Consider the following 26,690-nt stretch of genomic DNA (forward strand, 5'->3'; position numbering starts at 1 on the left):
AATAGAATAGAATAGAATAGAATAGAATAGAATAGAATAAATAGAATAGAATAATATTAGAATAGAATAGAATTAGATAGAATAGAATAATATTAGAATAGAATTAGATAGAATAGAAGAGAAGAGAATAAAATAGAATAGAATAGAATTAGATAGAAGAGAAGAGAAGAGAATAAAATAGAATAGAATTAGATAGAATAGAAGAGAAGAGAATAAAATAGAATAGAATAGAATAGAATAGAATAGAATAGAATAGAATTACATAGTATTAGATAGAAATAGAATAGAATAGAATAGAATAGAATAGAATAGAATAGAATAGAATAGAATAGAATAGAATAGCCTTTATTGTCATTGTGTGCACAATGAAATTCGGAGGTCTCCTCCAGTCAGTGCAGCAATATTAACAAAAAAACATGACTTTAGAAAATAAGAATAGAGTGAATATAAAATTACAAAACTAAAAATAAGATCAGAAAATAGAATAACAGTTTTACAATTTTGCAAAGTAACATAAGGATAAATAAGTAGGAGAAAAAATAAAACTGTGAAAATGTGAGTATCTACTGTTTTCTGTATTTTGATACAATAACCTTTGAGTTTACTCTGAATTTTCATGAACATCTACTTGATCAGTTAATGAAATATAGGGAAAAATACACTATTTACACTGAAAAAAGCGAAAAACAGAGGGTAATATTACGATAAATGGTGATAAATTACAAAAGAAAGGCTAAATAGAGAGACAAACTTACACACAGACACAAAAGTAGCACTGGGCCTTTATGGGTTAAAAACACTTAAAGAAAACAAAAAAAAAAAAACCTTTACACAGTGAGCATGAAGAACACCAACACACACCCTGAACATCTCAGTCCAGCTCTCCTCCTCATCAGTGATGTCATGTGTGGTTCATGTGTGGTCTAATTCGGGACCGGTTGTTGGGTTGTTATTGCGGTTCACTCCGCTGCCGTTGTGTTGCGGTGCGTAACAGTTTGATCCCTCCTCAGGTTGCTGAAGGGCACGGCGTATCACTGGGACCTGATGCTCTCCGGGCTCATTAACATACTGATGTCGGTGCTGGGGTTGCCCTGGATGCACGCCGCCTTCCCCCACTCCACCCTCCATGTGCGCCAGCTGGCTTTCGTGGAGCAGCGCGTGGAGGGGGGGCACCTCTACGAGACGTGAGTTACCCGCCGTCTCACCGCCGGCGCTAATCAAACGCTCAATTAAAGGTCGTCTTCAGAGTGTGCGGTGACTGTAATTTTGTGTTGCAGACTACTGTATCCTGCTCTTCCCTGATTGCATGATTACTATGTAACTAAGCATTTTCCCGCCGGGTGGAAGAGGTGAGGGAGTTTTTAAAGAGGCGAGAGGATTAAGTGTATCATTCTGGCCATGCAGGGATGTGCAAAATTGTAATTAGCAATCATTCAGGATTACTTGAGTAGTAAAGTGCAATAAATAGGGCAGAGGGGGATCTTATATGTAACCTAATTGGAGATAATAGACTTATAATGTATGGAATAACACCGGATTCTAAAAAGTATGTCAATGTAAATGGTTTCAAAATATTTATAAGGGATATTCTGTGATAAAATTAACTAAAAGCACCAGCTCGTGGTTATTTAATTTTATAATAAACCTGACTGTTCAACCAAGAAGTCATTTTTCAACAGAAATTACAATAGAGAGGCAAGCAACTATGAAGAAAATGACTTTATTCAACTTTTTTTTCCTGATTTGATCCAATAACCTTTGAATTCAATCTGAGCTTTTATGAACATGTTCATGGTCAGTGGATTAAATACTGAAAAATACCTGATTTTCATTGAAAAATGCAAAATGCAGAGCCTAATATATTATATATGTTATATATTATTATAACCCTGACAGAAATTACGGTGGAGATTCAAGCAACTATGAAGAAAATGACTTCATTCAACTTTTTTTTCCTGATTTGATCCAATAACCTTTGAATTCAATCTGATCTTTTATGAACATGTTCATGATCAGTGGATTAAATATTGAAAAATACCTGATTTTCATTGAAAAATGCAAAATGCAGAGCCTAATATTATAGAATAGAATAGAATAGAATAGAATAGAATAGAATAGAATAGAATAGAATAGAATAGAATAGAATAATTATTGATTTGAAAAGTTAAATCTATAGAAAGTGAAAGAAAAAAATCCTTCAGAAGCTAGATATTTCATGTCGAGACCTATTTTTGGTTATGTAGGGAAAAAAAATAAATCTTTTTTTTAGATTAGTGACAAAATAATCTTAAATTCCAATGAAGCCATGCTTAAGCAGAGGGTTAAATGCTTACTTTCAGAAATTTCCATTGGTTTAGCTCATTTGATTAATTAGTGATTTAAAAAAAAAAACATGTTTTTTCAGAAAAGTGAAATTCCCTACATAACCGGCACCATCTGATATTAAAATGCTTAAAAAAGCAATTCACACCAATTTTTCAGACAAAATGATTTTTATAATGATAAAAGGGTGTATAAAAGGTCATAAAACTATATTGAAAACAGAAATATATGATTGAGATTTCAAATTAAACCAATGATAAGTTATGTTATTATTCATTCTTACAGAACTTTCCGAGGGACTGAATTTAGTTCATTTAAAAAGTTCTGTCATTTTCTTGAAAATCCTTTTTTGCCAAAAATTTTAATGGATTTAGAAACTTAAGATGTTATACTATTGAACTCCAAAAAGTTTGAAATCATTACATCAATTCTAATTTTTTGATTTAAAGTCAATAGGCGTGTGACTTGACCCATATGTTATATATTATTATAACCCTGACAGAAATTATGCTGGAGATTCAAGCAACTATGAAGAAAATGACTTTTTTCAACATTTTTTAACATTTACCACAGTCCTAATTACAGAGAAATGTACTTGATTTTCACAGAAAAATGCAAAATTCAGCAGATAATACTATAATAAATGGTGATAAATCACTTGGGAACGTTGTGACAAAAATAGCTGTGGGTGTTTAAGGGTTAAGAAACTGCAATAACTCATCAGTATATTTACCAATTAATATTGTAATTGATTAATCAGATAATTTTTTCAGCTCAAATTCATCGTAACAAACACTGTGTTTGTGTGGCATCGATATACATTACAATATATTATATATATTATATTTTATTATAACCCTGACAGAAATTATGCTGGAGATTAAATCAACTATGAAGAAAATAACTTTTTTCAACATTTTCAACTTCCTAATTGCAGAGAAATTTACTTGATTTTTACTGAAAAATGCACAATGCAGAAGATAATATGATAATAAATGCTAATAAATCACTCTGGAAAGACAAAAATAATAATTTGGAGGCCATGACAAAAATAGCTGTGGGTGTTTAAGAGATAAGAAGCTGCAATTAATCATCAGTATACTTACCAATTAATTTTAGAATTGATTATTAAGATAAGTTTTCAGCGCATATTCATAATAACAAACTCTGTGTGGCATCGATTTACATTATAACAGAAATTAGGCTGTTTATGGGAAATAAAGGTTAACCTTTTAACATTTACCACAGTCCTAATTACATTTATTTCACATTTATATGTAACCTAATTGGAGATAATGGACTTATAATATATGGAATAACACAGGATTCTAAAAAGTATGTCAGTGTGAATGTTTGGAAGATATTTTTTAAAGGATAATCTGTGAGAAATTAGCTAAAAGCACCAAATAGTGGTTGTTTAATTTCATACCAACTCTGACTGTACAACCAAGAAGTCATTTTCAGTTTATTGGAGATTCAAGCAACTGTGAAGAAAATGACTTTTTCCAACTTTTTTTTTCCTGATTTGATCCAATAGTCTTTTAATTTACTCTGAAATGTACCTAAGCGGTGGATTGAATAGAAAAATTTCCTTGATTTTCCCTGAAAAATGCAAAATGCAGAGGATAATATTATAATAAATGGTATTAAATCACTTGGGAAAGTTGTGACAAAAATAGCTGTGGGTGTTTAAGGGTTAAGAAACTGCAATTAATCATCAATATACTTACCAATTAATATTGTATTTGATTAATCCGATCATTTTTGCAGCTTTTAACATTTACCACAGTCCTAGTTACACTTATTTCACACACTTATATGTAACCTAATTACAGATAATGGACTTATAATATATGGAATAACACAGGATTCTGAAAAGTATGTCAATATAAATGTTTGAAATACATTTTTAAAGGATAATCTGTGAGAAATTAGCTAAAAGCACCAGCTCATGGTTATTTAATTTCATACCATCCCTGACTGTTCAACCAAGAAGTCATTTTCCAACAGTTTATTGGTGAAAATAAAGAAAATGACTTTTTCTGAAGTTTTTTTTTTTTTTTTAATTTGATCCCATAACCTTTGAATTTACTCTGAGATCTATATAATTGGTGGATTAAATAGAGAAATGTACTTGATTTTCCCTGAAAAATGCAAAATGCAGAGGATAATATTATAATAAATGGTAATGAATCACTTGGGAAAGAAAAAAAAAATAGCTGTGGGTGTTTAAGGGTTGAGAAGCTGCAATTAATCAACAATATACTTACCAATTAATATTGTAATTGATTAATCAGGTAATTTTTTTAGCTCATATTCATAACTAACACTATGTTTGTGTGGCATCAGTTTACATTACATATAATATATTAATGTAACCAAATTGCAGATAATGGACTTATAATGTATGGAACAACACAGGATTCTAAAAAGTATGTCAATATAAATGTTTGGAATATATTTATAAGGGATATTCTGTGAGAAATTAGCTAAAAGCACCAGCTCATGGTTATTTAATTTCATACCATCCCTGACTGTTCAACCTAGGAGTCATTTTCTGACAGTTTATTGGTGAAAATAAAGAAAATGACTTTTTCTGAAGTTTTTTTTTTTTTTTTTTTTTAATTTGATCCCATAACCTTTGAATTTACTCTGAGATCTATATAATTAGTGGATTAAATAGAGAAATGTACTTGATTTTCCCTGAAAAATGCAAAATGCAGAGGATAATATTATAGTCTAATAAAAGATGATAAATCACTGTTGTGACAAAAATAGCTGTGGGTCTTTAAGGGTTAAGAAGCTGCAATTAATCAACAATATACTTACCAATTAATATTGTAATTGATTAATCAGGTAATTTTTTTAGCTCATATTCATAATAACTAACACTATGTTTGTGTGGCATCAGTTTACATTACAATATAATATATTATATGCAACCTTATCGGAGGTAATGGACTTATAATGTATGGAAGAACACAGGATTCTATAAAGTATGTCAATGTACATGTTTGGAATATATTTATAAGGGATATTCTGTGAGAAATTAGCTAAAAGCACCGGCTCGAGGTTATTTAATTTCATACCAATCCTGACTGTTCAACCAAGAAGTCATTTTCTTACAGTTTATTGGAAATCTCTGTGAAGATTCAAGCAGCTATGAGGGAAATAACTTTTTCAGCATTTTTTTTTTTTCTGATTTGATCCAATAACCTTTGAATTTACTCTGACTTCTTATGCACATCTACATAATCAGTGCATTTAATATGGAAAAATACCAGATTTTCACTGAAAAGAGCAAAATGCAGAGGATAATATGATAAGAAGTGGTGATAAATCACTTGGGAAAGTCGTGACAAAAATAGCGGACACTTTATTAGAAATCACAGTGGAGGTTCAAGCAACTATGGAGAAAAAAAAATGTACCTCAAGCTGCAGAAATCTTTCATATCCTGCTGTTTTAAGCATCTCACACCCCCTGAGATGTTCCACAAAACTCAGATTGCATGTATAAGAGGAGATATTAATTAATTTTTTTTTTTGTTTTCACTACTCTCGCCTAGTTTTACTAACAGATGCAACATTGCTCAAGATAAGAAGGTGAAAGAAACAGGATTAAAGATAAAATGACAGTAGCTGCAGTTTCCATGGATGCAAAATAATTTTGTGTTTGCCCCTTCACATACTCAGAGCCCAACTTCTTCTGACATGACGCCGTTCTATTTACTTTTACTCTTAGCCTTCAGATTTGTCTGGCCTTCGCTTTTTTTTCCAGCTGTTTTTCATTTATTTAGTGGCTCTGTGGTTTTTCAGCTTCATTAAACTTTTCGAGCACTCATTTGATTCGCATGTTTGTTGTTTGGAGCCTCTCGACCATCGAGGCGTTCGACAATCCTTGAATCTTTTAAGGTTTCCAACAACAAATAAAAGGCCAGTTTTTTTTGGGGTTTTTTTTTTTCGTCTCCTAATGTTCTAACCAGGAGCGAACATGTGCAGAAAGAATCAGAAAAACACTTGAGTCAAGTGTTTACGTGATTATTAGGTGCTAATATTTTCTTATTAAACGAATTATCAAAGATTTACAACAACCCTCTCGACCTGATTGAAAATTCCTTCTGATCAGTTCAGTCTCATCTAATTGACGAGGTTACTTGAGGTGCTTTTATTCTGACGGGACTTCTTTTATCCTTAATAGTGGAACATTAGGGTAAAATTGGACTTTTTTCTGACCTACTTTTGAGCCTATGCATGTGTAAGAACAGAGCTGCCACTGAGGAGTTTCATTGTCAGTTCATCTGTCGAATGTTTTTGCAATTAATCACCCCACCAACACTTTACCAGCAAAGCTATTGGTTTAATTCATACCAAATTGGGTTTATAGATTGCTAGTGACCCCAAATAGATGTCAGTACATTTTGGGAAAAGTAGGTCAAAGGTCACATTTTTATGATTTTTTTTTTTTTTTTTTTTTTTTTTTAAATCATCCCATTTACTTACAATGCAGTGTTTTTCAAGCTTGGGGTCGGGACCCCACGTGGGGTCACCTGGAATTCAAATGGCATCGCTTGAAATTTCTCATAATTGATTAAAAAAAAAAAATTACTAATAAAAAATATATGGTGAGTTGACAGAGATAATCCCAATCCATAAAAGACATGACAAACTGTGAGTCTGAAACTGAAGCACTGTGGTTCTGTTTATCTGTCAAATGTTCATTGTGGTCAGTTTCAGATGCTGCAGCTCTTTCATAATTCATAGTTTGAGTTCTTGTTTGTTCAGTATTAATTGTCAGCCTTGTAAATCCAAGCTGGACTGACTGTACATATCCTGACCAAGGAAAATCAAATTCTCACTTTGTGCAGTAATCTACACCTGGATTTTCTGCCTCCGTCCATAATAATATACATTATATAGACTAAATGTCATCTAAAATTAACATTTATTTGCAACATAGTATAGCAAACTATTACATGATCAAAAACAAATTAATTTTAGCAAAAAAATGTCTCCTTTTTGAATGTCTGGGGTCACCAGAAATTTGTGGTGTTAAAATGGGGTCACGAGCCAAAAAAAGTTGGGAACCACTGTTATAACACTGGTCTACAAGGAAAATGCTTCCAGAATAAAAGTAATGAAATTTTTACCACATGAGAGTCACTGATAAAGAAAAATCAAGTCAAAAATGCTGGTTGGCTGAACTTTCCAAGATACAGCCTTGGGTCAAAATGTGAAATTCAAGAATTAAGGAGAGAATGGGTTTGACTCAAAAGGAATATTTGTCTCAGAGCTACAAGATCTACTTCAAAACACTGTCTGCACATTAGAATACATTCACTTTACAGGTTCTATTTAGTGGAAGATTTATAAAACTATTATATAAATGTACATAAACCAATATATATGTGTAATAACACTTAATCATATACCTTGAAAACATCAGCAAACCGGCACTTTTGTCATTTATTTTCCAATTAATCTTATTAAAATACGTAACATTTAGCACATTTAATGTCTGAAGCAAATCATTTCTAAAAAATTGTAGACCAGTGTAACGGGTGAAATACATGCGAGGGGTGGGGTTTGTTTTGCCTGGCACCACTTGTTTTATATGTTTTTGTTTATTTTATTACCACGCCACCTGAAAGGGGAGGCAAGGGTATTGCCCCCTGAAAAATAGGTCAAAGTTCAAATTTTTACAACCTTTATTTATTCCTATTTACTTATAATGGCCAGATTTGTCTACATGGACATCGGCACATGCACAGACAAGATGAAATCAGCTGGATCAATGCCAAAATAATGCAATCCAATCCAACTTTATATATAATGTACTTTAAAACAGCCACAGTGGACCAAAGTGCTATACAGAGGAATAAATAAAAAATAGGACCAATGGCCCTGTAGCTTACCAGCCAAATTAAAAGCTTTGGGAAATGTATCCAGATGCCATTTATTATCACCCAGTTCTGTGTATTTATTATATTACAGAAATAGTCCATGTTTTGGTCATATTCCAATCAGATCTGTAAAAAATTCTAATTCCAACTTGATATCATTGATACTGATTTATTGGATCAATCCACTTCCTATCTGTTATAATGGGAAAATTTGTCAAAGTCGCACCAAATGCAGAATCAGATCTGGATCCAAATAATTTCAATACCTTGTGCTGACATCATCATACAGAAGCTGTATACCAAGTTTGAAGTCAATCAGAACTGGAGTTTGAGAGAAAAAGACGATTGAAATTTTTTCCCCATAAGAGCCCATGTTAAATTTTCCGTAAGTTCCCGGATCCAGAAGAAGATCCTGATCAGCATGTGGACATTATGTTTTGGTCATCTCCCCATCAGGGCTGGACTGTAGAAATTTACACTGCATATCATTTATATTTACTGAGTTATTGCATCGATCCACTTCCTATCTGTTATAATGGGGAAATTTTTCAAAGTCGCACCAAATCCAGAATCAGATCTGGATCGAAATAATTTCACTAACTTTTGTTGACATCATCATAAAGAAGCTATATACCAAGTTTGAAGTGAATTGGAGTTGTAGTTTGGGAGAAGAAGACGATTGAAATTTTTGTAACGGACGACAGACGACAACAGACGATGACAATAGCTCATGGCCTGTCAGCCGGTAAGCTAAAAATGAAATAACAGAATAAAATACAAGTATAGATTAAAAGACATAAAATAACTACAAAAAAAAAAAGCTACAGTACATGCGCGTAGTGGGGTTTGTTGTGCCTGGCACCACTTTTTGATTAGTCGATCAATTTTTTTTTTAAAAACTGAAATTGGTGAAAAACATCCTCAGATGTCTTGCATCTTGCTTGTTTGGTTAGATATTCAGTTTGATGTCATATAGGTGGAAAGTCCCATGGAGTTTGACAAATAATAGTGGATGGAGACACTTGTTTTCATGTTGTAAATCATGTGTTTTGTTAAAAAAAAAAAAGTCCCTTTGTCCTCATTTTTTTAGTTTTATTAACATATACATCATCATTGAATTGAATATTGAAAAATATCAGTGAAAAATGTGAAATGCAGAGGATTATATTATAATAAATGGAGATAAATCACTTGGGAAGGAAAAAAAAAATTTTGGAGTCACAGAAATAAGTTTGGGTTTTTTAAGAAGCCGCGATTAACACATTATTTAATCATCAATGCACTGGCCAATCTGATAGATAGATAGATAGATAGATAGATAGATAGATAGATAGATAGATAGATAGATAGATAGATAGATAGATAGATAGATAGATAGATAGATAGATAGATAGATAGATAGATAGATAGATAGATAGATAGATAGATAGATAGATAGATAGATAGATTTTATTTTGAAGTAAATGTTGTCTTGCTTTAAATATTAGTTGTGCTGTTTTTGTTAGAGTTCATTTGTATGGTCTCTATATCTTGTGTAAATTATTCGTCTAATGGCCTTTTTCTGCATTGTAAATGTTGTGTGTATATTGGTTTTTGTTAGTATTTCCCCACACGTCAACACATTAACTCAAATACAGTAAAAAAAAATCATGTGCAGTATAACAGATATAATGTCAATTGATGATAATGATAAACTTTATTTCGAACAGAAGTCGGAATAAAATATAAAACTGAACAAAAAGCTAAAAGAAATTACAATTTTTAACAAAACACTGTAGAATATTGAAGGCAATAATTTCACCAACAAAAAAATCATTTTGGCTCCTTAACAACACATTATGTCCAGAATGGAGTAGGAAGAAGCCAAGGTTATATTGTTTCCATATTGACCCCAGTTCAATATGACTAATGTATACAGTCCATAAAAAAGAATAGGTCAGTAATTTATTTTATATTCAATTAAATCAAAACTTTTTTTGTGTGTGACATCGGTTTAGATTACAATAGAAATACGGCTGTTGATTATGCGAAATAAAACTTTTAACCACAGTCGCAGTTTGACAAACACTTATTTCCCTCAAATGCTGTAAATTCGGTTTAGAAAACCCACATTTATTTGGACAGGAAAATGTGCACGAACCCTGATAAGAAAACCCAGGACAGGTACGTCCAGCGTCCAACTGTTTTTTTTTTTTTTTGAAAGATTTCATTTGTATGGTCTGTATATCCTGCATAAATTATTATGTTAATTATTATTATGTGTACATTGTTTTTTGTTAGTATTTCCCCACATGTCAACACATTAACTCAAATACAGTAAAAAAAATAATGTACAGTATAACTGATATAATGTCAATTAATGATAAACTTTATTTCGAACAGAAGTCGGATTAAAATATAAAGCTGAACAAAAAGCTAAAAGAAATTACAATTTTAAACAGAACACTGTAGAATATTGAAGGCAATAATTTCACCAACAGAAAAAAAAAAAAAAAAACTATTTCATTGTGGCTCCTTAACAACACTTTATGTCCAGAATGGAGTAGGAAGAAGCCAAGGTTATATTGTCTCCATATTGACCCCAGTTTAATATGACTAATAAAAAAGAATAGGTCAGTAATTTATTTTATATTGGATTAAATCAAAACTTTTTTGTGTGTGTGACATCGGTTTAGATTACCACAGAAATATGGCTCGGCTAAAATTTACTTAGAGGTCTTATTTCTGTCTTTGTGCAAAAGAAATCAATATAAGTGAATCCCCAAAGGAACTTTGTGTTGGTAAAGGCAAGTTCTGCAGATTTACAGGATTTCAGTTCTGTTCAACATGTTGATGCTCATATGAACTATGTTTTCAGCTCAAAAATGTCCAATTTCATCACAATTAATGCTATATTTTCATGTCACAAATGGCCAAGTTATATTTGAAGTGAATTGACCTGGAAAACAATATTCTATTCTTTTTAGATTCCCCAGTTTTTCTTACCAGATTCTATCCTACATATCACATGTTTTATTTTTACAGGTTACAATCTGGAGTATGGTGCTGATCCATCCTGCTTATGTTACGCCAATACATACATTAACCATGTCATACGTCACTTTTTAAATCAACAGTTTTCTAATAATAAGCATTTTTATAAAGAAATAACAATTCTATATTGTTATTTACTCTTTAGTATGATGATAAACTATACAATAAATAATTCTGATCCTAGTTTTTGCACAGGGATCATTTCCGTAACAACCATGTCACATCCGTCCACTGCCACATTTTGTGTTTTTGTGTCAGCTGTTATTGTTTTAGATCCACAATACTAACATTTATGAATAAGAGGAGAATTAGCAATAGTAAGTCTATAAGTTTATTCCTAATAAAGTACTGGTACTGACCAGAGCATCATGGGTAATGTCACGTCCGTCCACCAGCAAAACTTTTCACATACACGTGCTATTCAAAATCCAATATTTCTGAAAACAGAGCTTCCACTGTCAAATAGTATCAGTAGTCTGTGCACAAATGGATTAGCATTATTTCAACACAGTTCTATGCATTTCTTACAACTTTTTTTTTTTTTGGATAAAAATGGCCGCTCATTTGACCCCCTAAGTAAATTTTAGCCGATAAGTAAACATATACATTGTCCATCTGCAAAAATGTGCAGGCTATACACAGAATCAAATCATTTTTTGACAGCATATAAACCAAAATGTATGTCACGCTACTCTATTTTCTTACCAAATTTAATACAAGATACTCAGTTTGCATTTGTTAGTAGTTTGGCTGTTTAAAAGTCAGCCCATATATATGAAAGTTGAGCTTTTTATCTATTACACAATGTAATTTGGTTTGGAAATCATTAAATGCACCAAACATTGCATTATTGTCGTGGAAATACAAAGTTAAATAGTAACAAACTAACAAACTAATCACTGATAGGCTACAGAAGAACAGCCCCCTCATGGTAAAATGTAGATAAGGTTAAATATATTTTTTATGGCTCCGGTCAGATTTTTTTCTTCTTTTTTGAGTCAAAAATGGCTCTTTAGGTTGTAAAGCTTGCAGATCCCTGACCTAAAGAGTAACTTTTCAGTGAGATATAAGAACTTATTTTTAGACAATAGATCTTGGAAAATATTATTTCAAGAAATCTTACCAAGATAATTTTCACTTGTTCCATTGGCAGATTTTTTTGCGTGTGTAAGGCTCAGAAGTAAAAATATTTTATATTGAAGAAATGTTAGGTTTAACAGTGGAATAAATTACAGGGTATAAGTTAATTTATGTATTTGTTAAAAATATACTGACAACAGGTGACCATACACACGTATTTTGGGACTGTCCGAGCTTGTTTATATACTGGAAAAATATCAAAGAAGAAATTGAAAGAATTGTAAAAAGAGAAGTCCCTTCAAATGTTTTGTTCTATTTACTTGGAGTCATACCGGTCAATGATTTTAATGCAGAGCAGAGCTATATTTTACATATTTTACTATTGATTGCTAAAAAAATAGTAACAGTAAATTGGAAGAGTGTCAAATCACCAACGGTAACAGAATGGAAACAAAGACTGAAACAAGTGTACACTATGGAAAGAATGACCGCATCATTACAAATGAAAATGGATCTTTTTAAGCGGAGATGGCACATGGTCGAAGACTATTTGTATAATTAAACTTTTTGGGTTGTTGACGAGAATTGCTCTTATAAGCCCTGACATGAGGTGTTGTGTATTTATATAGATGTGTGCATATGTATACAAATATATGAATATTTTGATACTTGGCAATGTATCTATAGATGTAGTATAATATCTGTAACAATAATAATACTATGTGGTGTACTTTATTTATTTTATTTTATTTTATTTTATTTTTTATGTCTTGTCCCAGATGTTTTGTTTTGTTCTGTTTTATATTATGCAAAAATCTAAAAAAGTTAAAAAAAAAAAAAAAAAAAAAAAAAAAAATATATATATATATATATATATATATATATATATATATATATATATATATATATATATATATATATACACACACACACAGGGTGGGGAAGCAAAATTTACAATATTTTGAGGCAGGGATTGAAAGACAGTGTATGACCAATTAGTTTATTGAAAGTCATGAGAATTTATTTGCCACAAGAAAATTTACATAATAGAAAATGTTTTTATTCTGTGTCCTCCTTCTTTCTCAATAACTGCCTTCACACGCTTCCTGAAACTTGCGCAAGTGTTCCTCAAATATTCGGGTGACAACTTCTCCCATTCTTCTTTAATAGTATCTTCCAGACTTTCTCGTAATAGTTTTGCTCATATTCATTCTCTTCTTTCCATTATAAACAGTCTTTATGGACGCTCCAACTATTTTTGAAATCTCCTTTGGTGTGACGAGTGCATTCAGCAAATCACACACTCTTTGACGTTTGCTTTCCTGATTACTCATATGGGCAAAAGTTTCTGAAAAGGTATGGTAATAGTGTTAGGTATGATTATGACATCAATATATATTTGGTTTCAAAACAACTGACGTAGTGTCTGCTGAGAAAAAACAACTAAATGTTCATTGTAAATTTTGCTTCCCCACCCTGTATATACTGACAGTGTTTACCCAAATAACTATTTACATTTATGTTTGCAGAATTATTATTTACACAAAATCCAATATTTCTGAAAATAGAGCTTCCACTGTCAAATAGTATCAGTAGTCTGTGCACAAATGGATTAGCATTATTTCAACACAGTTCTATGCATTTCTTACAACTTTTTTTTTTTGACAAAAATGGCCACTCATTTGACCCCCTAAGTAAATTTTAGCCGTGCTGTTGATTATGCGAAATAAAAGTTTTAACCGCAGTCGCAGTTTGACAAACACTTATTTCCCTCAAATGCTGTAAATTCGGTTTAGAAAACCCACATTTATTTAGACGAGAAAATGTGCACGAACCCTGATAAGAAAAACCCTGGACAGGTACGTCGTCTGTCTCATTGTATAAAACCATTGTGCGCTTGTCGCATTCATCAGTGTGTGTGTGTGTGTTGGTCCTCAGCATCGTCCAGGTGAAGGAGACCCGGCTGACGTCCCTGGCTGCCAACATCTTCATCGGCGTGTCGGTGCTGCTGCTGCCCCTCCCCCTGCAGTGGATCCCCAAACCCGTCCTCTACGGCCTCTTCCTCTACATCGCCCTCACCTCCATCGACGGAAACCAGATGTGCGACCGCATGGCTCTCCTCCTTAAGGAGCAGGTGTGTGTGTGTATGTGTGTGTATGTGTGTGTATGCGTGTGTGTGACCATATGTTGACCGCGAGGCTCTGCAGATCGAACGAGCGACCGCACGACCAAAACCGGTCAGTCCAGTCAAATCTGCAAGTGCAATTGTGTGCGTTTGTTTTAATCTACTTAGTAAACCAGGTGGGTGGGGTTTAGTTAATGAGGACGGATCAGCTGGTGAATTAAACTGTATACTATATTATTAAACCGCAGGTGTCAGTCACATGACGGTGTTCATATCCTTCACCACATGGTCTCATATATTAGACTAAAAGCACAAAGTCACATATGTGGAAACTACTAAATACAAACACTTCTTCTCCTGTGTCCGATTTCACCTTCATACTCTGTCTAAAAGGTAAAGCCTGGCATGTTCCTCCAATCTGTGCACACTAGCGCCTCCAAATGGCTGCAGGAGGGAAGTGTACAAAAAAAAAAACACTGACATGGACTCAGTGGAAGAATTTAACGACATATTTTAACACAACTATGGAACTTAAATACAGAATTGTTTGTTTGTTTGTTTGTTTGTTTGTTTATTTTGAATATTGCATTAAAATCCAACAAAATAATTATATAAAAGCAAGTCAAACATTTGAAAAGGAGCGAGATGACATTTAATTTATAATCTCCTGCCCCCCTACCCTAAATTCCTATGTCAGATCCCATAAGTAACTCAAAATCCTCACATATCAGACTAAAATCTGATAATAAATATGAAAATATGACACTTTTTACTTCACTGTATTTGTACATTAACTACAGTTACTTTTATTTAGGTATTAACTGTGTCTTTGTAAATATTTATAAATATTTTAACTTATTCTAGTGTTTCGATCGCCCTATTTGTTTAATTTTAATCTTGTTTTTTTAGCTCCTTTTTCCCTTTCGCTTAATCTGTCTCACCAGGTTAAATAAAGATTAAATAAAAATTAAAAGAAAAAAAAATTCCACATTTTTTTCAGCCCTTTCCTCTTTCTCTCATGTACAGTCGTGGAAAAAATTATTAGACCACCCCTTGTTTTCTTCAGTTTCTTGTTAATTTTAATGCCTGATACAACTAAAGGTACATTTGTTTGGACAAATATAATCATAACAGCAAAAATAGCTCATAATAGTCTAATTTAAAAGTTGATATCTTGACATTTTCCGTGTTTTCTTGATAATAACCAAAATCACTTCAATTTTTACATCAATATCTATGGCATTGTACTGACAAAAACAGTGCTTTTAGGCATTCCATGTTTTCTTTTCTGTCTGTTTTAGTCACATGATACACACAGGAGTTAGTACTGGATTGAATAACTATTGTTTTTGATGACTTTTGATGGTCTAATAATTCTTTCCATGACTGTAGGTGTGAATGTTTGTGATGAAATGAAGGTGAAGCCTTTATTTTATGGGCTAAGTTTCCGATCCTCCTCTTATTTCATCTAAATAACCTTTCTTGGACAATATAAAATCACAAATCTGAAAACTGTTTTATGTTTTTGTAACACTACAAACACATGATTCTCTTATCAAATATGGTGTATTGCTGTTGATTAATCCACCAACGGTTTAAAGAGCTCAACTTGTAACATGTACAGCAAGAAAAATGCAATAAAGTGAATCATAAATATTATATATATCAGTAAAACAAGGCCCATTTGTTAGTACATTTTTCTGATAATGCTTAGTTTTTCTTATGTGATATTAGTCCTTGAGTAAATGCTAATAAGTAAAAGAGAGAGAGAGAGAGAGAACAGTGAAAAATTTAACATTAACACACCTTTTTGGTACATTTGATCATTAATTTTGTACTTACATTCAAAAAAGGTTTACGTGTTTGTTTGTTTTTTTATTGTTTGAAAAGACAAGGTTAAACAACAAATTCTCTGTACACATAACCTCAATTCTTCAAACATTTTACAAAACCAGCGTGCGCTTATTTAATACATTTAGGCTGAGTTTTTCCCTCAGTCGTGTCTGGAAGGCTAAGGTTAAACACCATTTTCCCTGTACACATAACCTGTATTCTTCAAACATTTACTCATTTATTCAACAGTAATCATCAAAATATTATATGTTGTGGATAATTTTGCAGGTATAGTCTTGTTTATGAAACTTTTTTTCAACAAATGTGACTTTTTACTTCACATTTATAACTTTGTGTTGATGGAAATTTTGGAATATTCTAATGTAAAAATTTCCGGAGTGATATCAGTGAACCTTTACCCCACCACAGCCAGAAATACCCCTATTGTACTGTATAGGAAAACATCCAACACAGTGTTAAATGTTATTTATGTTCACATAACCAGCGTGTGCTTATGTGAAATGGGTGGCCTGAGCTTTTCCCTCAGTCATGTCTAGAAGGCTAAGGTTAAACACCATTTTCCCTGTACACATAACCTGTATTCTTCAAACATTTACTCATTTATTCAACAGTAATCATCAAAATATTATATGTTGTGGATAATTTTGCAGGTATAGACCTGTTTATGAAACTTTTTTTTGGCAGATGTGACGTTTTATGTCACATTTCTGACTTTCTCTTGTTGGAAATTAAGTATATTCTTATGTAAAAACTTCTGGAGTAATATCAGTGAACCTGTACCCCCACCACAGCCAGAAATACTCCTATTGTACTGTATAAGAAAACATCCAACACAGTGTTAAATGTTTTTTATGTTCACAAAACCAGCGTGTGCTCATGTGACATGGGTGGCCTGAGCTTTTCCCTCAGTCATGTCTAGAAGGCTAAGGTTAAACACCATTTTCTCTGTACACATAACCTCTATTCTTCAAACATTTACTCATTTATTCAACAGTAATCATCAAAATATTATATATTGTGGATAATTTTGCAGGTATAGTCCTGTTTATGAAACTGTTTTTGACAGATGTGACGTTTTATTTCACATTTATGACTTTCTCTTTTTGGAAATTTAAGTATATACTTATATAAAAACTTCTGGAGTAATATCAGTGAACCTTTACCCCACCACAGCAAGAAATACTCCTATTGTACTGTATAAGAAAACATCCAACACTGTTAAATGTTTTTTATGTTCACAAAACCAGCATGTGTTTATGTGACATGGGTGGCCTGAGTTTTTCCCTCAGTCATGTCTAGAAGGCTAAGGTTAAACACCATTTTCTCTGTACACATAACCTCTATTCTTCAGACATTTTTCCTATTTTTTCAACAGTAATCATCAAAATATTATATGTTGTGGATAATTTTGCAGGTATAGACCTGTTTATGAAACTTTTTTTTGGCAGATGTGACGTTTTATGTCACATTTCTGACTTTCTCTTGTTGGCAATTAAGTATATTCTTATGTAAAAACTTCTGGAGTAATATCAGTGAACCTGTACCCCCACCACAGCCAGAAATACTCCTATTGTACTGTATAAGAAAACATCCAACACAGTGTTAAATGTTTTTTATGTTCACAAAACCAGCGTGTGCTCATGTGACATGGGTGGCCTGAGCTTTTCCCTCAGTCATGTCTGGAAGGCTAAGGTTAAACACCATTTTCTCTGTACACATAACCTCTATTCTTCAAACATTTACTCATTTATTCAACAGTAATCATCAAAATATTATATGTTCTGGATAATTTTGCAGGTATAGTCCTGTTTATGAAACTTTTTTTGACAGATGTGGCATTTTATTTCACATTTATAACTTTCTGTGGTTAGAAATTTTAGCAATATTCTTATGTAGAAACTTCCGGAGTGATATCAGTGAACCTTTACCCCCACCACAGCCAGAAATACTCCTGTTGTACTGTATAAGAAAACATCCAGCACAGTGTTAAATGTTATTTATGTTCACAAAACCAGCGTGTGCTTATTTGATGTGTGTGGGCTGAGCTTTTCCCTCAGTTGTGTCTGGAAGGCGGATGCATACCCGAGGACAGTGAGGGAAAAGCACCTCAGGAGAGATTGTACTTTAATCTGCGCTGATCCTCTCGCCTCCTGCAGACGTCTTACCCGCCTACCCACTACATCCGCAAAGTGCCCCAGAGGAAGATCCACTACTTCACCTTCCTGCAGATGATGCAGCTGCTGGTGCTGTGTACGTTTGGCATGTACCCGATACCGTACATGAAGATGATCTTCCCTCTGTTCATGATCCTGCTAATCCCAATCAGGTACGGCTCCTCTGTCCCACTAAGGAACATTCTAGGGTGACTTTCTGACTTCGGCTACGTTCAGACAGCAGGTCTTAATGCACGATTCAGATTTTTGGGTGAAATCTGATTTTTTTTTTGTGTGCTCATTCATATTACACTTTAAATGCGACTTCTATCAGTTTTGAGTATGAACTGAATGTGACCTTGAAGTGACCCGCATGCGCAAAAGAGGTCCTGATTTAATACGTGACCATGCAGGCACACACTGTGTTTACGGCTTATAGTTATAATAGTTATAATATAGTTATAATAGTTATAATAGTTTTGGATTTTTAATTATAGTTTAGTTTTATTTAGTTTTGACTTTTTTTTCTCGAATTCAGTTAGTTTTAATTAGTTTTTAGAGCATGTTTGCTAGTTTTTATTAGTTATGTTTTTTTTCTGAATGCTTAGTTTTAGTTTATTTTAGTTTAGTTTAGTTTTAGTTTTACTTATTTCATATATTTTATCTTCCTCACCATCCTATTCAAAGAAATTAGTGAAGCGTGAATCAGTGGGTTAGTCTGGACACTTTATTTGGGGGTTGGGTTAGGGCGGCTCACTGACTAAGCAGAGACACAAACACATGTACATTATGATGTATAAATTCCCTATAGCAGGTTGGGGGTGTGTGTGTGTGTGATCCATACACAACGTAACTTACGTGAAAGCAATGCGAAGATGTGCAAAGCGTGAGAGGAGATGCACAAAGCAGCCAGCAGTAAACCAGATAGAAACATATATAAACATATATAACCCAGTTCAGCAGCAGTAAACCACACCTTAGCAGATCTCTCATATCTTAATCCTCTACACTTCCATTATTAGCCAACTTTGCTTCATTTCAGTTCAGCTAGCTGTAGCTAGCAATATCAAACATTTTTTAACATTATAACGGGTTCCATACCTCTGTAATTGGATTAGTTTTCATCCTCCTCTTTTGTCCTCTTCTAAACTGTGCAGTTAAGGCCTTGGAAGGCCTTTTCATGGGGATAAACTCTCCAGTTTTTACCTGGATGCTAGTCCTGTCTGACTCGGTCATTTAGCTCCACTCTGTCTCTGTCACTCACGTGCACACACAGTGAGCAAAAAAAAAAAAAAAAAAAAAAAACCAACCCCACTCATCACTAAAATAAATCCCAGACAGGACTGTGCTGCTTTGTCTTAGCTTTAGTCTGTGTGTTCCAGGTAGAGTGGGGACCAGAAGACGACTGGAAAGCACCAGTGACCAGACATGACAGACTGTGAAGTGTCCTATGGTGCTGCAGCTAAAACTGCTGGAGTGAAATAAATCAATTTCGTATCAGTCCGACATTGACAAAGACGAAAACGAAGGGAATTTTATCCATAATTTTTTTTTACGTTTTAGTTAGTTTTGTAAGCTCACAATACAGTTTCAGTTAGTTATCGTTTTTTTCTTTTTTAGTTTTAGTTTTTAGTTTTTATTTATTTCAGTTAACGAAAATGTTTTTTCAATTTTAGTTTTCGTAATTTCGTTCGTTTTCGTTAACGATAATAACCTTGGTTTACAGAAGGAAATATATTTTTCCCATTGCTCCTCTTCCTGGGATGCAGAATTGCGATGTTTGTCGCATTTCGATGACACAAGGTTATTATCGTTAATGAAAACTAACGAAATGACAAAAACTAGAATTGAAAAAACATTTTCGTTAACTGAAATAAATAAAAACTATAATTAAAAGAAAAAACAATAACTAACTGAAACTGTATTGTGTGTTTATAAAACAGATGAAAATTCTGGATAAAATTCCCTTCGTTTTCGTCTTTGTCAATATCAGATTGATACGAAATTGAGTTATTTCACTTGAGCAATTTTAGCTAATGGCACCATACGGTACTTCACGGTCCGTCACTTCTCGTCACATGTCATTAGAGTCGTCTCCTCGTCCCCACTCTACCTAGAAACATAAAGACTAAAGTTGGGAGAAAGTAGCAGAGTCCTGTACGGGATTTACCTGAATACAATGGCGAGGAAGATAAAAGATATGAAAAACTAAAACTAATACTAGAACTAAACTAAAACTAAGCATTTAGAAGAAAACGAAAACTAATAAAAACTAGCAAACCTGTGCTCTAAAAACTAATTAAAACTAACTGAATTAGAGAAAAAAAAGTCAAAACTAACTAAAACTAAACTATAATGAAAACTCCAAAAGTATTCTAACCTTGCAATGACATAAAGGTTGGATAAATGCGACCTGGCCGTTCAGGCTAAAGTCACATTGCAAACTAGAAAAGCACTCGGCACAGACCTCCGTCGGAAAGCCGACAGCTCCTGAGCAGAGTCCTGCACAGGTTCACTTTTCCAAACCCACACCCACCTGTACCCGTGTACATTAGACCCACAACCTGACCCGACCTGTGATTAAACACATTGTCTACACATAACTCACTGTTAAGGGCTTCATTTTTGGCTAAAATGCATGCTATCATTGAATCTCTAATATGTGCTGCTCAATGACATCTGTGGTCGGATGTAAACAGACGTGAAACTCACTTAAAATAAAACAAACTGGCTGTGGATCAAAGACGGTGAAATTAGACGATCATCATCATGAAATGTCCTACAAATGTTTTTAATCCATGAATTTTTATTTTTTCACTTCCTCGCCCGCTACCCACCTGCATTTCATTTAGTTTTACCTGAGCCCATACGAAAAGTCTTCTCTTTTTTTTTTTTTTTTTTTTTTTTTTTTTTTGTAACCCATCCCCGCATGTTTTTGCGAATCAGGTACCTGACGTGTTTCAGGGCTCTGCTCCGGAGTCATGCTATGTTTCTTCTTCTTTTTTGTTAGATCACATTTAATCACACAAGATTTCTGTCTTGGATGCCTTGTTGAGCCACATTATGTAATAAATTCCCATTATGTAATAAAAGTTCAAAATGTAATAAGAATGTCACGTCATCTTGTAATAAAGCCGCATTATGTAATAAACTGACGCATTTTGTAATAAACTACGTCAACGCATTACATATTACATTTTTTCACATTATGTAGTAAGTTATTACAATTAGAGAAACTTATTACAAAATGCACTCGACACATTTTTCTTTTTTTAAAAATGTATTAACATGGTTCATTATGTAATAACAATCCAAATTAATATAATTTCAGAGCAATTTAGTAGAAATTAGTCACAGGAGCTACAGGTAATGGAATCAGAACTTTAACCACACAGTTTAAAGATTAATTTAGCACATTACATTTTCCTGAAAATAAAAATGTGTCAAGTGCATTTTGTAATAAATTTCTCAAATTATAATAACTTACTACATAATGTGAAAAAATTTACTACATAATGCATTGAGGTAGTTTATTACAAAATGCGTCAGTTTATGACATAATGCGGCTTTTTTACAAGATGACGTGACATTCTTATTATATTTTGAACTTTGGAAATTTATTACATAATGCGGCTAAACATGACTAGATTCTAGATCGTGGTGGGACTGAATCATTATTTGTGCGGAGTGTTGAAATTGTCGGAGCACACCACACACAGTACGATCGAAACTGTTCAATGTCTGATTTTTTTTTTCTTCATGTATGAGGGTCTGTAACAGATTAAAAAAATCTCTTCAGATTTAGAAAATCCTTATATGTGTACCCCGCTTTCGACTGAATTTCTGATACCGTTTGAATATCACGTTTTCTCCTTTGTTCTTATATGCTTTACCCACAATTTCAGTGATCTGGTTTATTTTACCTGGGAGGGTTCAAACTGTCTTTAATAGATCGGATACAGGTCGCGTATGAGCTAAAAAATCGGATTTGCGCCAGATTTGCCGGCAGTCTGAACGTAGCCTCGGTGAACTTGAGTCACATTAGCACCATTTTGTACAATGTGAAAACAGCGGCTGCAGCGGTAAACAGCAGATGGATGCAGTACATTATAAATGATATTTGTAAATTCATCGAATAATTCACGACTCCCTCCTTCTCTGGTGCATCACACGAGTGAAATGTGGTAAATAAGAAATGATGGTACACTTGGAAAAGTTTTGAAGTAGCTGCATAAACTATATATAGTGTAGTTGATGGCGCTGGGGGGGTCAGGGGTCATTTGGCTCTCAGAACTCCAACTAGACACATGCCAAACCCATCCAGCGCATTCTGACCTCAGCATTCATTTACAGCTGATGAATACAAGTCCACTCTCCAATCTTCTGCTGTCCCAAGTTTGCCTACAGTCGGTGTTGGAAATGTTGCACACAGTGAGTTTATATACTGTGTAGAAGTGTAAAAAAAAAAAAAAAAACATGATGTGATGAAAGATGCAGCTGTTGATGGTTCTCACTATGGATGACACCTTCTATATGCACATGGAGATTTCATTCATACTTTTTAAATGAATGAATCAGAGCTCATTTAAAGGTCCAGTGTGTAATATTTAGGTGGATCTAATTGCAGAAGTGTTACATAATATTCATATTAACCCATAAAGACCCAAGCCCCCCCCCCCCGTCGACCATAAGCATCTACTGATCTAAACTGTTGATCCACTAAACCTATCAATCCATGTAAATAATTGGTGTAAAATACAGTTTGTCATCTTTTCATGGTCATCAGATATGACCCATTTGGACGTTCAGAGGCTCTATAGTTACCATGGAAACACTATCATCTTCTACAACATTAATTCATCAGTAAAACCCATGGAGTCGGATCAATGACAGTGGACGGACACACTGGGTTTATGTTCAGTTAATGATAGGTGTGATTGAAAAAGTCATTTTTTCTTCATTTTTTTCACGTTTTGATATAATAACCTTTGACTTTAATTTGAGCTTTGATGAACATCTACATGATCAATTAAACATAGGAAAATAAATAATTTTCACTGGAAAAAATGCTAAATTCAGAGGATAATATTATAATAAATATAGAAGATGGCAAGACAATCATCACCAAATCACTTAGGAAAGGATAATAAGAGAAAAATTCATTTGGGAACTGCCACAAAAGTCACACTAGGTCCTTATGGGTTAAGGTTTTCATTAGTGTGTAATGGGAAAATGAGGATTGTTGCATTTTCATTACTTTACTTGACTTGTTTTTTCCTTCATAGAATCTAGAATAGCTTCCACTTCCTTTTTTTTTGTTTTTGTTTTTTTTTTATATTTTACAGCAGGTGACGTCCAGCAGTAGACTCTTAAACCCAGTTACTGTGTTGCCATGGTGATTCTACTTGACACTTGTAGTAATATACATATGCTATACATCCATGTAATCAGAAGAACATGAGCTAAAAGCTAAACAAAACCAATTTTTGGAAAACAGAACACAACTCAAACAAAAAACATTTAACACATAAAGACCCAAACATCCACCAGCAACCAAAAGCATCTACTGATATAAAATGTTTCATAACTGTTGATCCACTAAACTTATCAATACATGTAAATAATTGGTGTGAAATACAATTTATCATCTTTTCACGGTCATCAGATATGACCCATTTGGACGTTCAGAGGCTCCGTAGTTACCATGGAAACACTGTCATCTTCTACAACATTGATTCACCAGTAAAACCCATGGAGTTGGATCAATGACAGTGGATGGAGACACTGGGTTTATGTTCAGATAATGAGAGATTTGAATGAAAAAGGCACTTTTTCTTCAGTTTTTTCTGTTTTGATATAATAACCTTTGACTTTAAGCTTTGATGAACATCTATATCAGGGGTGTCAAACTCATTTTAGTTCAGGGGCCATATTCAGCTAAATTTGATCTGCAGTGGGCCGGACCAGAAAAATAATAACATAATAACCTAGAAATAATGACAACTCCAAATTTTTGTCTTTGTTTTAGTGAAAAAAAAAAAAACCCATTAAATTATGAAAATATTTAATTTTGTAAACTATCCAAAAAATACAAAATAAATAAAAATCAAAACCTGAAAAAACTGAAATTTAAATTAAAAAACGGAAGAAAATGTAGTGCAATTTTAACAGTATTCTGCCTCCTCTTCTCATTTGTCCATGTGCATTATGGATCAGATCTACAAAGACACTAAACACTGAGGAACAGGAAGAAAAATGGTTAAAATTGTTCTTAATTTTCTTTAGATATTTCAGGTTGCTCATATTTGTTCAGGTTATTCACATTTTAGTGTTACAGGATAGTTTGTAAATGTAAATATTTTCATAATTTAATGTTATTTTTGCTCTAAAACAAAGAAAAACAATTTAGGTTGTTAATTCTAGATTTTTTTTGCTTAATTCAAGATTTTTTTTTCTACTTAATTCAAGATTTTTTTTTTTTTTTACTTAATTGAAGATTTTTTTTGGCTTAATTCAAGATTTTTTGCTAAGTTTGAGGGGTTTTTTTTTTGCTTAATTGAAGATTTTTTTTTTACTTAATTGAAGATTTTTTTTTTTTTTTGCTGAATTGAAGATTTTTTTTTACTTTAATTGAAGATTTTTATTTTTTTTTTTGGCTTAATTGAAGATTTCTTTTACTCAGTTGAAGAATTTTTTTTTTTTTTTGGCTTAATTCAAGATTTTTTCCTTAATTCAAGCAAAATTTTTTTTTTTGCTTAATTCAATTCAAGACTGTGGAATTTTTGCACTTGGCAAAAACATCCCAGGGGCCGAACTGGACCCTTTGGCGGGATGCATTTGGCCCCCGGACTGCATGTTTGACACTCCTGATCTATATGATCAGTCAATTAAACATAGGAAAATAAATAATTTTCAGTATGAAAAAATGCTAAATTCAGAGGGTAATATTATAATAAATATAAATATGTATAAATATATTACAAAAAAATATAAACATTAAATTTTCTGCAACAGCCACACCTGCGATGTGGGAGATGGCCTCATTAAGTTTCAGGACCATGGATAGGGGCCGATGACACCAACATGAGAGAGGATTTATGGCCAACGGAAAACTCAGTCAGACTGTAAAAGGGAACATAAAACCTCATCGATTAAGATGCAGTTGAACATGTTACACTGGTGTAAGAAAACTCAGTCCCAACCTGCCTGTTATTTCAATAGTTTTTTAATCATTGACGGGGTTGTCCCCCCCCCAAGGATGAAATTCATTCAGCAGAAGTAGGGATGTGAAAACCAGAGGGGGGGTTGATCACCTCCATCCCCCCAACAAATCCCCCCAACAAATCGCACCCTAATATCAACAGTTTTTTATGAAACTTACATCAACAATTAATATAAAGAGAAACATTTTTTGGTGCTGGTGTATTTCTGTGCTTGATTTTGTAAAACTGCCCAAATATTCAGACAGATGTCCAGTTTGATTTATTAACCCTTTCATGCATAGTGGTCACTGCAGTGGACAGCTATTCTTCAGCTGTTCTCTTATATATTCATGGATTTTATTGTTTCAGTTCCATATCAGCCAACACAGTGGACGCTTATGCACCATCCCATACATTGTATTTCATACCATTACTGTAACTTTGCTGTTCTTGATAAATCTGATCTGCACGAACATGTGTGAGCATAAATTAATTGCTTGTTATTGTTAATAGATTGTAATTAACCATTTTTCTTAAACAAAAAGTTTTTTTTAGCACATTATCTCCATAAAGTGAGTAATAACTAATATTAGAGTATGTTAAAATGTGACAAAACACCAAATTAGCAGCATTTTAAAAAAATTATTTCATAGTTTTCACTCAGTATATCAGTAAATACATGTTCCTTTGCTTCAAAAATTAAATGCATGATGTCCAGCTGAGTGAATATTTTTGCAACTCCCTGAAAAACAGGTACATAAAAAAATTTTCAATCACAATGTTTTTTTCAGGCCTAAAGAGGAATAAAAACACTCAATATCTTGATTAGGGTCAAAAAACGATAATCAAAATCTCTCTGACTGATTGATTTTAGAGACAATTGACCCACATTTTTACTTTTAAATTCATTTTTGCTTTCGTTGGACCATTATCCAAAACAAGGAGCTACTTTATATTGAAATACATGTTGGAATGGCAATCAATGAAAGTTCACTCTCTAACTGGACATTACTGTGTTTTC

At 33.1% G+C, this 26,690-nt stretch overlaps 1 protein-coding gene across 3 annotated transcripts in view; it reads left to right on the top strand.

Annotated features, from left to right (window-relative positions):
• The window catches only part of slc4a11 (solute carrier family 4 member 11), a 403,848-nt gene that overhangs the window by 375,151 nt on the left and 2,007 nt on the right, over positions 1 to 26,690 (top strand). For all 3 annotated transcript variants that reach the window (XM_030126744.1, XM_030126745.1, XM_030126746.1), the window contains 3 exons: positions 1,011 to 1,184; positions 14,274 to 14,469; positions 18,471 to 18,640. In XM_030126744.1, the coding sequence (XP_029982604.1) occupies positions 1,011 to 1,184; positions 14,274 to 14,469; positions 18,471 to 18,640 (540 nt within the window). The remainder of the gene's footprint in view (positions 1 to 1,010; positions 1,185 to 14,273; positions 14,470 to 18,470; positions 18,641 to 26,690) is intronic.

The sequence above is a fragment of the Sphaeramia orbicularis genome, chromosome 22 (assembly GCF_902148855.1).
Source record: "Sphaeramia orbicularis chromosome 22, fSphaOr1.1, whole genome shotgun sequence".
NCBI lineage: Eukaryota > Metazoa > Chordata > Actinopteri > Kurtiformes > Apogonidae > Sphaeramia > Sphaeramia orbicularis.